General features: G+C 28.6%; 1 protein-coding gene across 2 annotated transcripts; it reads right to left on the bottom strand.

Moving 5' to 3' along the window:
* Positions 1-7,664: 7,664 nt before the first annotated feature.
* Positions 7,665-10,981, bottom strand: LOC109150687 (cytochrome b5-like). Of its 2 annotated transcripts, none has more exons than XM_019298657.1 (4): positions 10,847-10,981; positions 10,606-10,695; positions 8,351-8,417; positions 7,665-8,264 (listed from the first exon to the last, which is right to left on the bottom strand). In XM_019298657.1, the coding sequence occupies exons 2-4, from the start codon at positions 10,690-10,692 to the stop codon at positions 8,017-8,019; spliced, it is 402 nt and encodes a 133-aa protein (XP_019154202.1). In that variant the 5' UTR covers positions 10,693-10,695; positions 10,847-10,981; the 3' UTR covers positions 7,665-8,016. The 2 variants fall into 2 exon arrangements, with proteins under 2 accessions (XP_019154202.1, XP_019154203.1); XM_019298658.1 differs by having other exon boundaries at positions 10,851-10,980.
* Between the last annotated feature and the right edge of the window lie 3,065 nt (positions 10,982-14,046).

Below are 14,046 nucleotides of genomic sequence, written 5' to 3'. Positions count from 1 at the left end.
CAACAACAACAACAACAATAATAATAATCCAAACAAAACTATATACAAAATAAAATTAAAATTTAAAAAAAAAAAAAAAAAAAAAAAAAAAAAAAAAAAGTCACGGGCTCCCTTTGTAAATGATCTGTGATCGCACATTAAAAATGTTTGATAAGAGAGAGCAATGATCCTCTTACAAACATAATTGATTGCCCATCAATATAGACAAATATTGAGAAGTCAAAATGTTCTTATTTAAGAAGTCTTAACTTTGTCTTCTTATTTTAGTTTTTATTTATTTATTTATTATTATTTATTTCTTATTTATTATTAGTGGTGGGTTATGAAAGATTAACCCAAAATGTATGTGTTGTATTACTTTTTAGCAGTTTGGAAAAAATTACTAAGTTATTAACTTATTATATAATTTTTTTGGTGTTTTGATTAATGTTAAAATAACGAATTTGTTAAAATTTTGACGAATTTATCAATAATCAAATAATAATAATAATAATAATAATAATAATAATAATAATAATAATAATCCAAACAAAACGATATACAAAATGAAATTTAAATTTAAAAAAAAAAATATGGAGCCATGGGCTCCCCTTTGTAAATGATGTTGGATCATTTTGATCCCACATTGAAAATGTTTAGAAAATGAGCTCATGAGTTCCTCTATATAAGAGGAGCAAATGTACCTGTTACAAATATAATTGTTTGCCCATCAATGTGGGCAAGTATTGAGAAGTCCAAAGATTTTTTTTTTTTTTTTGTTTTTGTTTTTGTTTTTGAGTATTATTGACCGGTCAAATTATGTCGGGGAATTGTGTCCACCTAGCAAGGTGGACACTGTTTTTAAAGTGTTCATAATTTTGAATATATAGTTTAAAAATTATGAATATATAGTTCTATAATTATGAACATAGTATTGTGAACATAATTATGAACATATAATTATGTAATTATGAATATAGAGATTCAATAATTGTGAATATGAAGTTCACAAATTATGAATATATAGTTTTATAATTATGAATATATAATTCAGTAATTATGAACATTGAGTTTTGTAATTGTGAAAAAAAATAGAGTTCAATAATTAGAAATATGAAGTTCAAAGATTATGAATATTTAGCTTTATAATTATGAGCATATAGTTCTGTAATTATGAACATAGAACTGTGTCCACCTTGCAAGGTGGGCATGGTTCCACAACATAATAACTATTCGATTGACCCTGTTACATGTAATATCTGTTCATATAAACTTTCTCAACCTATTGAAGCCCAACGAGTAAAAAGACTCTTATTTAAGAAACATTATCTTAGTGGTTTCTTATTTTAGTTTTTTTTTTTTAACTTTTTAAATTTCTTAGGGGGTTTGGGAAATATTAAAATCCAAAAGGTATATGTGTTGTTTTAGTTTTTAGTAGTTCGTAGCAAATTGCTAAGTTATTAAAAAATATTTTGGTGTTTTAATAAAATATAAAATGTTAAACATGCGAATTTCTTAAAATTTTGGTGAATTTGCCAAATAATCAAATTACAGCAACAACAACAATAATCCAAACAAAACGATATACAAAATAAAATTAAAATTTAAAAAATAAAAAAGAAGACAAAGGGGAGTCACGGGCTCCCTTTGTCTTCTTATTTTAGTTTTATTTATTTATTTCTTTATTAATGGAGGTTGTGAAAGATTCACCCAAAATGTATGTGTTGTATTAGTTATTAGTAGTTTGGAGCAAATTATTGAGTTATTATATAAGATTTTTGTTTTTTTTTTTTAATGCTACTGGATCTATTACAATGTAGTATATGTCCATATACTTTCTTAACCTACTGAAACACAAAGAACAAATAACACCTCCACTAAGGCTCGAACTCACAATCTTCCAAATGGAAGTCCAACCCGGGTACCATTAGACGATATAGTCTTGGTCTAATGAGTTATTTCATAGATTTTTGTTGTTTTGATTAAAGTTAAAATGTTAAAATGACGAATTCGTTAAAATTTTGACGAATTTATCAATAATAATAATAATAATAATAATAATAATAATAATAATAATAATAATAATAATAATAATAATAATAATAATAATAATAATAATAATAATAATAATAATAATAATAATAATAATAATAATAATCCAAACAAAACAATATACAAAATAAAATTAAAATTAAAAATAAGAACAAGAAGACAAAAGGGAGCCACGGGCTCCCTTTGTAAATGATGTTGGATCATTTTGATTGCATATTGAAAATGTTTGGAAAGATGAGCTCTTGAGCTCCTCTATATATTACTTTTCTTACTAACACAATTGTTTATCATCAATGTGGGTAAGTATTGAGAAGTCCAAAGGCTCTTATTATTATTATTATTATTATTATTATTATTATTATTATTATTATTATTATTATTATTATTATTATTATTATTATTATTATTATTATTATATTATTATTATTATTATTATTATTATTATTATTATTATTATTATTATTATTATTATTATTATTATTATTATTATTATTATTATTATTATTATTATTATTATTATTATTATTATTATTATTATTATTTTATTATTATTATTATTATTATTATTATTATTATTATTATTATTATTATTTTATTATTATTATTATTATTATTATTATTATTATTATTATTATTATTATTATTATTATTATTATTATTATTATTTTTTTTTTTTTATTATTTTTTATTATTATTATTATTATTATTATTATTATTATTATTATTATTATTATTATTATTATTATTATTATTATTATTATTATTATTATTATTATTATTATTATTATTATTTATTATTATTATTATTATTATTATTATTATTATTATTATTATTATTATTATTATTATTATTATTATTATATTATTATTATTATTATTATTATTATTATTATTATTATTATTATTATTATTATTATTATTATTATTATTATTATTATTATTATTTATTATTATTATTATTATTATTATTATTATTATTATTATTATTATTATTATTATTATTATTATTATTATTATTATTATTATTATTATTATTATTATTATTATTATTATTATTATTATTATTATTATTATTATTATTATTATTATTATTATTATTATTATTATTATTATTATTATTATTATTATTATTATTATTATTATTATTATTATTATTATTATTATATTATTATTATTATTATTATTATTATTATTATTATTATTATTATTATTATTATTATTATTATTATTTTTTTATTATTATTATTATTATTATTATTATTATTATTATTATTATTATTATTATTATTATTATTATTATTATTATTATTATTATTATTATTATTATTATTATTATTATTATTTTATTATTATTATTATTATTATTATTATTATTATTATTATTATTATTATTATTATTATTATTATTATTATATTATTATTATTATTATTATTATTATTATTATTATTATTATTATTATTATTATTATTATTATTATTATTATTATTATTATTATTATTATTATTATTATTATTATTATTATTTTGAGTACTATTGACCTGAAAAATTATGCTGTGGAGCCGTGTCCACCTTGCAAGGTAGACACGGTTCCAAAATTGTTCATAATTATAAATATATAGTTCAAAAGTTATGAACATATAGTTCTATAATTATGAATATAGTGTGGTGAACATAATTATGAACATATAGTTATGTAATTATGAATATAGAGATTCAATAATTGTGAATATGAAGTTAAAAAATTATGAATATATAATTTTATAATTATGAACACATAGTTCAATAATTATGAACATAGAGTTTTGTAATTGTGAATATAGAGTTCAATAATTATGAATATGAAGTTCAGAGATTATGAATATATAGTTTTATAATTATGAACATATAGTTCAGTAATTATGAAAATATAATTGTGTCCACCTTGCAATGTGGACACGGTTTCACAGCATAACTATTTATAAATAGTCAATGAAAATTAAAAATGAAACGAAAATATTATGTAAAAATATCATTGCATCTATATTCTAATTGACTAATTGACTAAAAATAAAAAATAAATATTGACTGAAAATGAATCTAATATTACTAATTGACTAAAATTATAAGAGGAAATGAATATTGATAATTGACTGCAAATAAAAAATGATCCATAATTGACTGAAATAAAAAAAAATGGTCAGATCATTACACTTTAATTAAAAATGGAATGGAAATTAAAAATTGGAGGAAAATATTTCAATAATAATATTCTACATTATCAATAGTAAATGCATATTTTAAAAAATAGTAAAAGTAAATTAAAAATAGAACGGAAATATTTCAATAATAATATCTACATCATCAGTTAAAAATGGAACGAAAATTATGTAAAAATATCATTGCATTTGATATTCTAATTGACTGAAAATATAAAAGGATAACTAATTGAGATTCTACCATTATATATTTTCACTCAAGTAACCCGTCCTGTTGGATTGAAGGTGTTAGCTCTAGACGAATATGAACAAGATTGTGTTGCCACTATCAATGTCGTCTAGAAAGAGATTTCAATAATGTGTAAATATAATCGGTGATATTAAGTTTTTTTTTAAATGAAAAAATTGTTATATATCTAGACAAAAAATATATATCTTCCATACAAATGAATAAGGATAGCAATTCATTTTCTATAAATGAGCTGTTAGAGAACGACCACATTTGCCTAATTTATGAAAATACTAAACAATGATAAATAAAATCTTTAAAGTTATAGCACCGCATGCGTACATCTAGACATTAGCTATTAATTTGAGAAATTATTTGCACAAATTCAAGAAATGATATCATCAAAATATATAAACGATCTAAACCATATCTTTAATTGCACTATATAATATTTGATGTTCTAATTTAAATAATTATATATAAATTCATATATTATTAACAAATCCATTCCGTGCATCGCCCCGGGTGCAAATACTAGTTACAAAAAAAAAAAAAAAATCGCATCCATACAATTTGCACACGCCATACTACATACACGCACACACCATCGTACATAATCAACAAAAAAGATCAGCTCACAATACAATTTATTATTAGTTATTACCTTTAATATTCTACCTAATATTATGCTCAAGATTACAATTTAATACTAGTCAAAAATAAACTCAACAATAGAATTACTTTTTAATCCTTATGTTTTAAAAATGTTCATAATTAGTTTAAAAGAATCTTTCAATGTCAACCATCCAAAATGAATCAATGGATATCATGAGGTCCCATAATCTCATGTACCATCGGGGTTGCACCGGATTCGAAGCCTATATATATATATATATATATATATATATATATATATATATATATATATATATATATATAAAATTAGGTTCTGGTGCGGTTAGGGGTTAGGGTGCCCAGGTGCGGTTGTGCGGTTTAATCTGGGTCATTCATCTTGCTTAAATCAACGTACAAGATTATCAAAATTTTAAAAAAAGACGCGGTGACAATTTTGTAATTTTTGCATCTAGGTCAAAATTAAGGTGAGCGGATCTGTGATTAATGTGCGTGAGTTTTGTATATAAGATGCGTGAGTTTTGTGCGTAAGGTGCGTGAGGTTTGTGCTTAATGTGCGTGGGGTTGTGCTTAACGTGAGTAGTTGTTAAAACTTAAAGTCTGTGAGTTAATACTTAAAGTGCGTGGGTTTTGTGCTTAATGTGCGTGAGGTTGTGCTTACTGTGCGTGAGTTTTATACTTAATGTGCGTGAGTTTGTGCTTAATGTCAGAGTTGTTGAAACTTAAAGTCTGTGAGTTAATATTTAAAGTGGTGGGTTTTGTGCGTAATGTGCGTGAGATTGTACTTAATGTGTGTTGGATGAAGAAGCATGCAGCACGTCTAAATGACCAAAAGAGTCTACCAAAACCAAAAGTGTCTACCAAAACCAAAAGCGTCTACCAAAAGTGCGTCTTCTTGTCCAACAATGTGCGTGGATTTTGTACTCTTAATGTGCGTGAGTTTGTACTTAATGTGTAGGTTTGGTACTTAATGTGCGTGAGTTTGTGCTTAAGATCTAACAGTTAAGGTGCGTGACTTTCTTCCAAACACGCGTTTTTTTTTAATTTTCATTTATTTGAGCCGTTGATTTAGATTTGATCAACGGCTCAGATCTAACCGCACAACCGCACGGGAAGCTATACCCGCACCTGAACCCTTCCCTATATATATATATATATGAATGGTTGTCGTCCTCTAAAAGAAACCATCAACGTTACGCTGCTTCTTTTTCATTCATACCAAAACATGCAGCATGAATTTCCTTTTTTTTTTTTTAAATACACCACACACGGCCTGGTAATTGCTTCAAGAATAACGGCCTCTGTGACGTTGCTTTTCCTTGATATGTATAAAGTGGAAATTGTTCCCTCCTTGGTATCCCACAGCAAAATCAGTTATAATCGGAGCAATAATTCCAATTATACTGTTGGCTATCAACATTCAGTAATGTACCTTCAAAAATGTATACATCAAAAGTTCAAGGGTGTAAATGTTGGGAATAAAATTAGAAAGTTCAAATAATATTTTCCTTAAAAATATACGTATAGCATATTAAAAATGTACCTTATGTCAGTGATGGACCATGCAAGATGGACCATGGTATAATGATTGAATATCTTGTGCAATTTGCTAGTCGATAATACAAGCAATGCTTATACCATGGACCACAGTTCATGTAGTAAGATAGACCCCTTATACAAGTTCATTTTTAATGCATTGTAAGATTTATTTTTTTAATATAGTACTACGTACATGTTAATTTTAACTTGCAATGCACTAAAAATTAGAGGGTATAACTAATTGATAACATTAGCTGATTGTAGAAAGGTGTTTGGTAAATTAGTTGTTAGCTGATAGCGGTTAAAGTATCTACGAGGTCCCTGTACTATAGCGTTTTGTTCAATTTAGTCCTTATACTTTTATTTTGTTCAATTTAGTCCCTGTACTTTCAAAAGTAGTGCAATTAAGGACAATAGTTAACGATGTTAATATTATCGTTAACTTAGGTTACGTGGCACTGATGATATTTATATTCCTACTCATATATTACTTTATAAATATTTAAAATCTATCATTTTTACTACCAATATATTAAATTAGTATGTCCACAATAAATAATTACGACCATGTTCATAATGAGATTTAGACAATTGTCCTTAATTTTACCATTTTTTAAAGTAGAGGGACTAAATTGAATAGAATAAAGGTACAAGGACTAAATTGAACAAAACACTATACTACAGGGACTTCATAGGTACTTTGACCGCTGATAGCTGTTTGGTATAATTTCTTTTTTCTCAAAAAGCTAATTGAAAAAGTTGCTTTGAGGAGCTTTTTACATTTTATCATTTTGAAGTTACAAAAAGCTAATTAAACAAACACTTATATTGATTTTTTAACTAAGTCAAACAATTAATAGTGGTCAAATAAGCCAAAATTGACGGATTAACTAACTATTTTACCAAACAAGACCATAATGTACTACAAATGAACCTACACGTACATAATATGAATGTCGTTTTGAATCAAGATCCCCGATGCAGCGTGGACTATATAATTTGGCCACAAGGTCTGAGACATGTAAAGAAAAGTGTCTTAAAGTATTGGACATTATTGGCTAAAGGCCCAAAAGCAGCAGCAATATCACCAACAAGAATCTAAGGCTTAAATAAGGGACTAGAACACCTGCATATTTAGGGATTGCAATAATGTAACAACACAATAAAACATAAATGGCAAACCTTATTTTTCTTCCCTCTAAAGTCTAAACACAAAACAATTAGACAACTACTCCAATAATACCACTTACCAAAATCTAACCTTATTGGCAAACCCCATTTTTATTCCCTCTTACCAACACTAGGAAATTTTAGTTTACTTCACTTTGACACATAAACTAATGAGAAAACACTAACATATCGCCACATCATCATCGTCATCGTCGTCTCTATTCCTTCTTGTTGAAGTACCGGAATCCAACCGCAAACCCCAATATCAGTAAAGGCAGCAAGAATTGCAATAGTGTCATCATACCTCCCGATTTTTGCTTGGGTGCAGAGGATGTCGGAGGTGGAGTGTATATGGGTTTCTCCGGCACAGTGTTGCTGTCAATATCACCAATATAGTATTTCTTCATCGTCTCTCTCGCATCATCGCTGTGCCCAATATCTTCAAAGTCATTGGTTGCATCCTTTCCTGCAAATTTCAATACGAGTATGCACCGGTCAACAAAAATAGAGCTCCGCTATTTTCCATTATTGTGACTAAGGTTTTAATATTACCCGTTGCAGTTAGGAGGACATCGTCACCTCCAGGATGATCATCCAGATATGGAGTTACATTGTACACCTGATAAGTAATAAACCAATGGAAAATTCCATAGATTAGAAGAAGTTCTCACATTGATTTAAACACCGATACTCATAGTCCATGTCTATAATGAACAGGTTGTAAACTTGTAACAAGAAGAAAACTTAAACCAAAAATAACTCAACACACGTAAGAATCAAGTACTACAAGAATTCTTAAATTAGGAACCGTGAATAGGAAACCAGATTCCAAACAAATACAGCTTGAGCAATGACATTGATGAATAGTGGACAATAACAATAACTATCAAGGCAAACTTTTCAGCATGGCTGCTATACTACTTTCTCTTTTTTATTATTTACAATTTCCGTCATACACCAAGTTCAGACCAGATTCTATATATATATATATATATATATATATATATATATATATATATATATATATATATATATATATATATATATATATATATATATATATATATATATATATATATATATATATAGCAAAAATATATTCAAGCAACACCATGCTGTTCCAGATTATCAAACCACACATTTTGTACCTTCTGAGTTCCATAGAATTAGATATTCTTAAGACAAGAAACCCATATTCAGATGTGTGTGTGTGTTGTGGGTGTAGCCCAAGGTTTCGACCATCGAACACAGTGACTAATCCCCTCGCTGAATTGTAGGCACCTCTATAGGGTGAGACAGCTGGCCTGGAGATTTAAGGTTGCTCCATACCCAAAGCCAAGGATCGAACCCTTGACCTTTGGTTAAGGATGGATGAGTCCCTTCCACTCAACCACACCCCCCAGGTTGTGTGTGTGTGTGTATTGCACGTGTTTATGCAGACACCTAAGGGAAAACCACAGGGTAAGCTTTTTCCATCAAAACCTGTTAGTTCTAAATAAATTTCAGAACGGGAAAGACAAATATCATTCATAACAATGAGAGGTTCCTTACATTGATGTAACCACCCATATTCATAACATTACTTATTAATTATTATCCTAGTCACTAGGAAAAGACAGATAAAGGAAAAACACAATGGAAAACCAAGCCAGATAGCGTCTTCTCTCAGCTTGAAAGGGAGAGACTTTATGAAGCGAAGGCATCTCTATACACATGAAGATAGATAGAAAGAATTTAAGAAAAAAGAGAATATACTCTCATGGTACTGAAACAAATGTAAGAGAACTCCTAAAGCACTTAGGAACCAAAAAAAAAAAAAACAAATAAAAATCTAAACACAAAATTAGATTCCAGTAACGACATTAGAGAACAGTAGGACTTCTACAATAGCTTGAGCAGTAAAAGATTGCTGCTAGAACACTTTTTAAAAGGATAGTCAGGTGTACAAAGCTCCTATTTTGGAAAGTGCCTATGAGGCTTACAAGTCAATCAAATTTCTATAATCTTTGTCCTACATAAACAAGAAGACAAGTTACTCCCAACCTCTCCCTAAAAAACATGATGAGAGAGAGAAATAACTCTCTAAGCTAAAACTTTCAAAGAAAACTTGTGTCTTTGTCTACCCATTCGAGGGGCAATGGTCTGGGTAGCATCTGCATCAAAAGATGTTTTGTTTCTGTATTTTGGCAATTATACATGATAATGGTTTCCTGATAAACGCTTTATGTTCATATTCTGGAAACATGGAAAATATTCATGGTATACTGTCTATACTCCAAAAAGGGGCAATAGACCTTGATGCTAAAGTGTGCAACTAAATAATCAGATAGAACATAACCATAGTTTATAGATTTATTTTTTGCAGATGAAGTACCAGGGAATCCTTAAGTCATGACTATTCATTGAAAAAAAAACACCCTTTCCATTTTTTATCTATTGGCCACAAGCAAGAACATAAATATATTATGCAAGAAGTTAATCTTAAACCAAATCATAAATTTGAGAATATACATAAGAATCTAGTTTAGAATATTCCTTATATTTTCACTTTAAAAAAAGTTGGAAACTCTTCAAACTTTTACCAAATCCTTCATGTATCTTAAAATTACAATTTTCAAATAATTTCAGTTAAATTAACCAAACAACATTTGACAACAACCTCAGCTGAGAAGTAAAGCACATCAAAATGACAAGCAAATCAAAAATTGGTTTTCAGATGGTGGACCTATATTCAAGATAGACTTACAATCAAAATTGCACCAGGAAAAGTTTCACAGATCAAGAATAAAATTGAAGAAAAGAACTACCTTTCCAGAGATTATAATCCAGCAATCATCTTTCTTATTGTGCTTAGAAACCTCCTCAAAGGAATGAACTTTGGCGTCGGAACTCATCTTCTGGAAATTTGAAAGATCACCCATTTCAGTCCAACAGAAAAGAAAACCAAAAACTCTAGAATGCTAGGACTTGAATTTAAGTTTGAAATTCAGCAAAAACAAGAGAAAAAAGCAAAAATGTAAGAAATGGAAAGGAAAATAGATACGATACCAACTTGAAGAGACGGGAATGGGGCTCTGGCTCTCGCTCGCAGGAAAGGCAACAGAATTCGCTAAAACTCCCAAGAATTTGGGTTTGTGAATCCCGAGGTGTGGCCGCTGATAAAAAAAATAAATTTTGAGAACAATCGCTGATAAAATTTATGCGGAGTAATCAGGTCAAACTAATACGGCTATTTTAATTCTATTAAATTATTTAAAAATAAAAAAAAAATAAAAATAAAAAACAAAATACAGTAATTGTTTTTCAAATGTGTACTACTGAGTACAGGTGATATCAAATTTGATATTTTCTAGGAAGTATTAAAACATGGGTTAAGTAATAAGGTTCACTAATTCTTAAAAAAAAAAAAAAAACACCAATAATCATGATTCATGAATACAATCGGCGTGAATTATGTTATTCCCTCGTACCAAGTTGGGAGCTCGTCCGGTACAAGCTTAACTCACTTATTCAATAAATACTATTTTATTAAGGTTTGAATTTTAACAAGAGTAAATATCTAAAATGGTCCATCGACTATAGATAAATTTACAAATTGGTCTTCGACTTTCAATTTCAACCAATTAAGTCCTTAACTTTGCAATTTTGACATGATTTGGTCCTCCATCTATTTGACCGTTTGTTGACCGCAATCTTTGAGGATATATATGTAGTTTCACGTGCAAAGCTCAAGAGAACGCTCTTGGAGGTGACATCGTTGTTTCTGAGGGGGAAGTGCTTCTCCGCTTACTGCTTGGGGATCACGACCCGGTTCAGCTTAGAGAACGCTCTTGGAGGTGACAGCGCCATTTCGGAGGGGGGGAAGTGTTTCTCCGCTTGTTGCTTGGGGATCCCGAACCGGTTCAGCTTGCCTACATCGCTTGGAGTCACGGCTTTCTCGAAGAGCCACTTCAGGGACTTCGGCGATCTATCTATCAAAAGCTATAATCTCTCCGGCATGGGGTGCAGCGCCTGTAGTGGATTCAAATGTAACAGTGTGGTCTAGTAATACAACAGAAACCTTAAAAAACTGATGATGGACCATGAAAATACATATATATCCTGAAAAAGCGCAGTCAACAAACGGTCAAATAGACAAAGGACCAAATTGTGTTAAAATTGCAAAGTTAAGGGTTTAATTGGTTGAAATTAAAAGTCGGGGACCAATTTGTGAATTTAGCTATAGTCGAGAGACCATTTTGTGTATTTACTCTTTTAACAATGACAGTATGAGAATTATACCTAAAATGAATAGATCCCTTGTGCATACTGACATTTGGCTCTAAGTCATTAGGTCACTGTAATTTACATCCTCTCAAATATTCTGTTGAACCAGAGTGTGGGGCCCTAAGGGTTGGGAATTTAACCTATTGGGAGAAGAAACTGAGAGCTTGTAAGTGGTATTTTTAATCATAAAATGACCTACAGGTTGGTTAATCTTCTTATATGTTGAATTTTAGCATTGCTAATAGACTGCAAAATAGTACTCCCTCCATCTCATTTTATGTATCTGGTTTGGTTAACGAGGTTTGACTGAAGTTATCTCTAATTTTATTTTTCATAATATTAAGTATAGAATTAGTATCTAAAATTTATATATTTAAAAATTACAAAAAAAAAAAATACTATTAAACACAAAAAATTAAATTTAAAAATTATAAGAAAATGTAAATAGAAATAAGTCAAAAAAGAAAGAATTGATTTGACCCCTAAATAGTAAATAAGACTGATAAAATGGAACACATGGATTAAAACATTTTCTCACAATGATCCCTATGTAAGAAGAATCCATCTTGTTCTGCACCAATCCATTAAAGAGGTTTAAACAATCAATTCGGACCACAATCTTAGAGTGCTACTCATTTTCAATCACGATAACGTTTTGCTACAAGTTGTTGTAAAAATTGACATCAAATTTGGAATCAAATATTTAGCAACTATGACTTTAATTATATGTTGGCCCTGTTTAGTAAATGGCTGTTAGCTGATAGCGATTAGCTGATTGTGTTAATTAGAGGGTATAACTAGTTGATAACATTAGTTGTTGTAGAAAAGTGTTTGGTAAATTAGCTGTTAGTTGATAGCGATTTGATATAATTTCTTTTCTGAAAAAGCTAATTGAAAAAGTTGTTTGGAATAACTTTTTAAATTTTAGCATTTTAGAGTTGCAAAAAGCTAATTAACCAAGCACTTATATTGATATTTTAATTAAATCAAACAACTAATATTGGTCAAATAAATCAAAATTGGCCTATAGGCCAATTTTTTATCAAACAGGGCCGTTATCTTTTTTTTTTTTTTTTTTATATTGAGATTTAACATTCTTTTAAATTAGAAAGGTGTTGAGATATTTGATGATATTAATCATCTAATTTAATTTTCATGTGTCTCTTGGATTTCCCATGTGTCTCTTGGGTTTCCATGTGTCTCTTTGTTTTCTTTGTATTCATTCTTCATCATCTTGTTGGCACTATAAAAAGAGTGCTTGTATTGAGGTTTAGACACAAGAGACAATATATAATCAATTCTCCATTTTCTTCTTATTTGTATTCTACATGGTATCAGTCGCTAAGGTTTATACATGCGTATAAACTCATCCATGGCCGACGACAACCAGCCGTTAGCGCAGCCTCCCCAACCTCAACCCAAAATTGAACCAAACTCTTCCTTTTACCTTGGTCCTCAAGATCGACCGGGTGATTTCATAACCCCGACACGTTTGACCGGAAACAACTATGATGATTGGGCTGCTGACATACAAACGGCGTTGGAGGCACGACGAAAATTTGATTTCCTTAATGGAACGATCACTGGACCGACTCCACCTTGTTCTCAGTCGGATTGGACCACAATCAACGCTATGCTTATTTCTTGGCTAATGAACACCATTAATCCTGAGGTAAAACGCTCTCTTGCTAAATACAGGGATGCCAAAAAGTTATGGGATACTCTTGAGAAAAGATTTGCAGTGACTAATGGGCCACGCATTCAACAATTAAAATCATCTATTGTTAAATGTGAGCAGTCTAAGAATATGTCTGTGTCCACATATTTTGGCCAGTTGTCAGCACTAATGGAAGAATTACATACCCATGAGCGTATTATTAAATGTTCCTGTTGTGTCTCTTGTACCGCCGGCAGTGAACATGAGGCACGACGAGAAAATAGCAAGCTACATCAATTTTTAATGGGTCTTTGTTCAGAGTATT

The sequence above is a fragment of the Ipomoea nil genome, unplaced genomic scaffold (assembly GCF_001879475.1).
Source record: "Ipomoea nil cultivar Tokyo-kokei standard unplaced genomic scaffold, Asagao_1.1 scaffold2280, whole genome shotgun sequence".
NCBI classification, from domain to species: domain Eukaryota; kingdom Viridiplantae; phylum Streptophyta; class Magnoliopsida; order Solanales; family Convolvulaceae; genus Ipomoea; species Ipomoea nil.
The sequence above is the reverse complement of the archived record's forward strand: the minus strand, read 5'-3'. Positions and strand labels throughout refer to the sequence as shown.

Excerpts from the sequence above, each read along its gene's own strand:
- LOC109150687 (XM_019298657.1), bottom strand. The coding sequence starts at position 10,692 with ATGAGTTCCGACGCCAAAGTTCATTCCTTTGAGGAGGTTTCTAAGCAC. Across the intron at positions 8,418-10,605 it reads GGATTATAATCTCTGGAAAG|GTGTACAATGTAACTCCATA; the intron begins GTAGTTCTTTTC and ends ATTACTTATCAG. Across the intron at positions 8,265-8,350 it reads TGTCCTCCTAACTGCAACGG|GAAAGGATGCAACCAATGAC; the intron begins GTAATATTAAAA and ends TGAAATTTGCAG.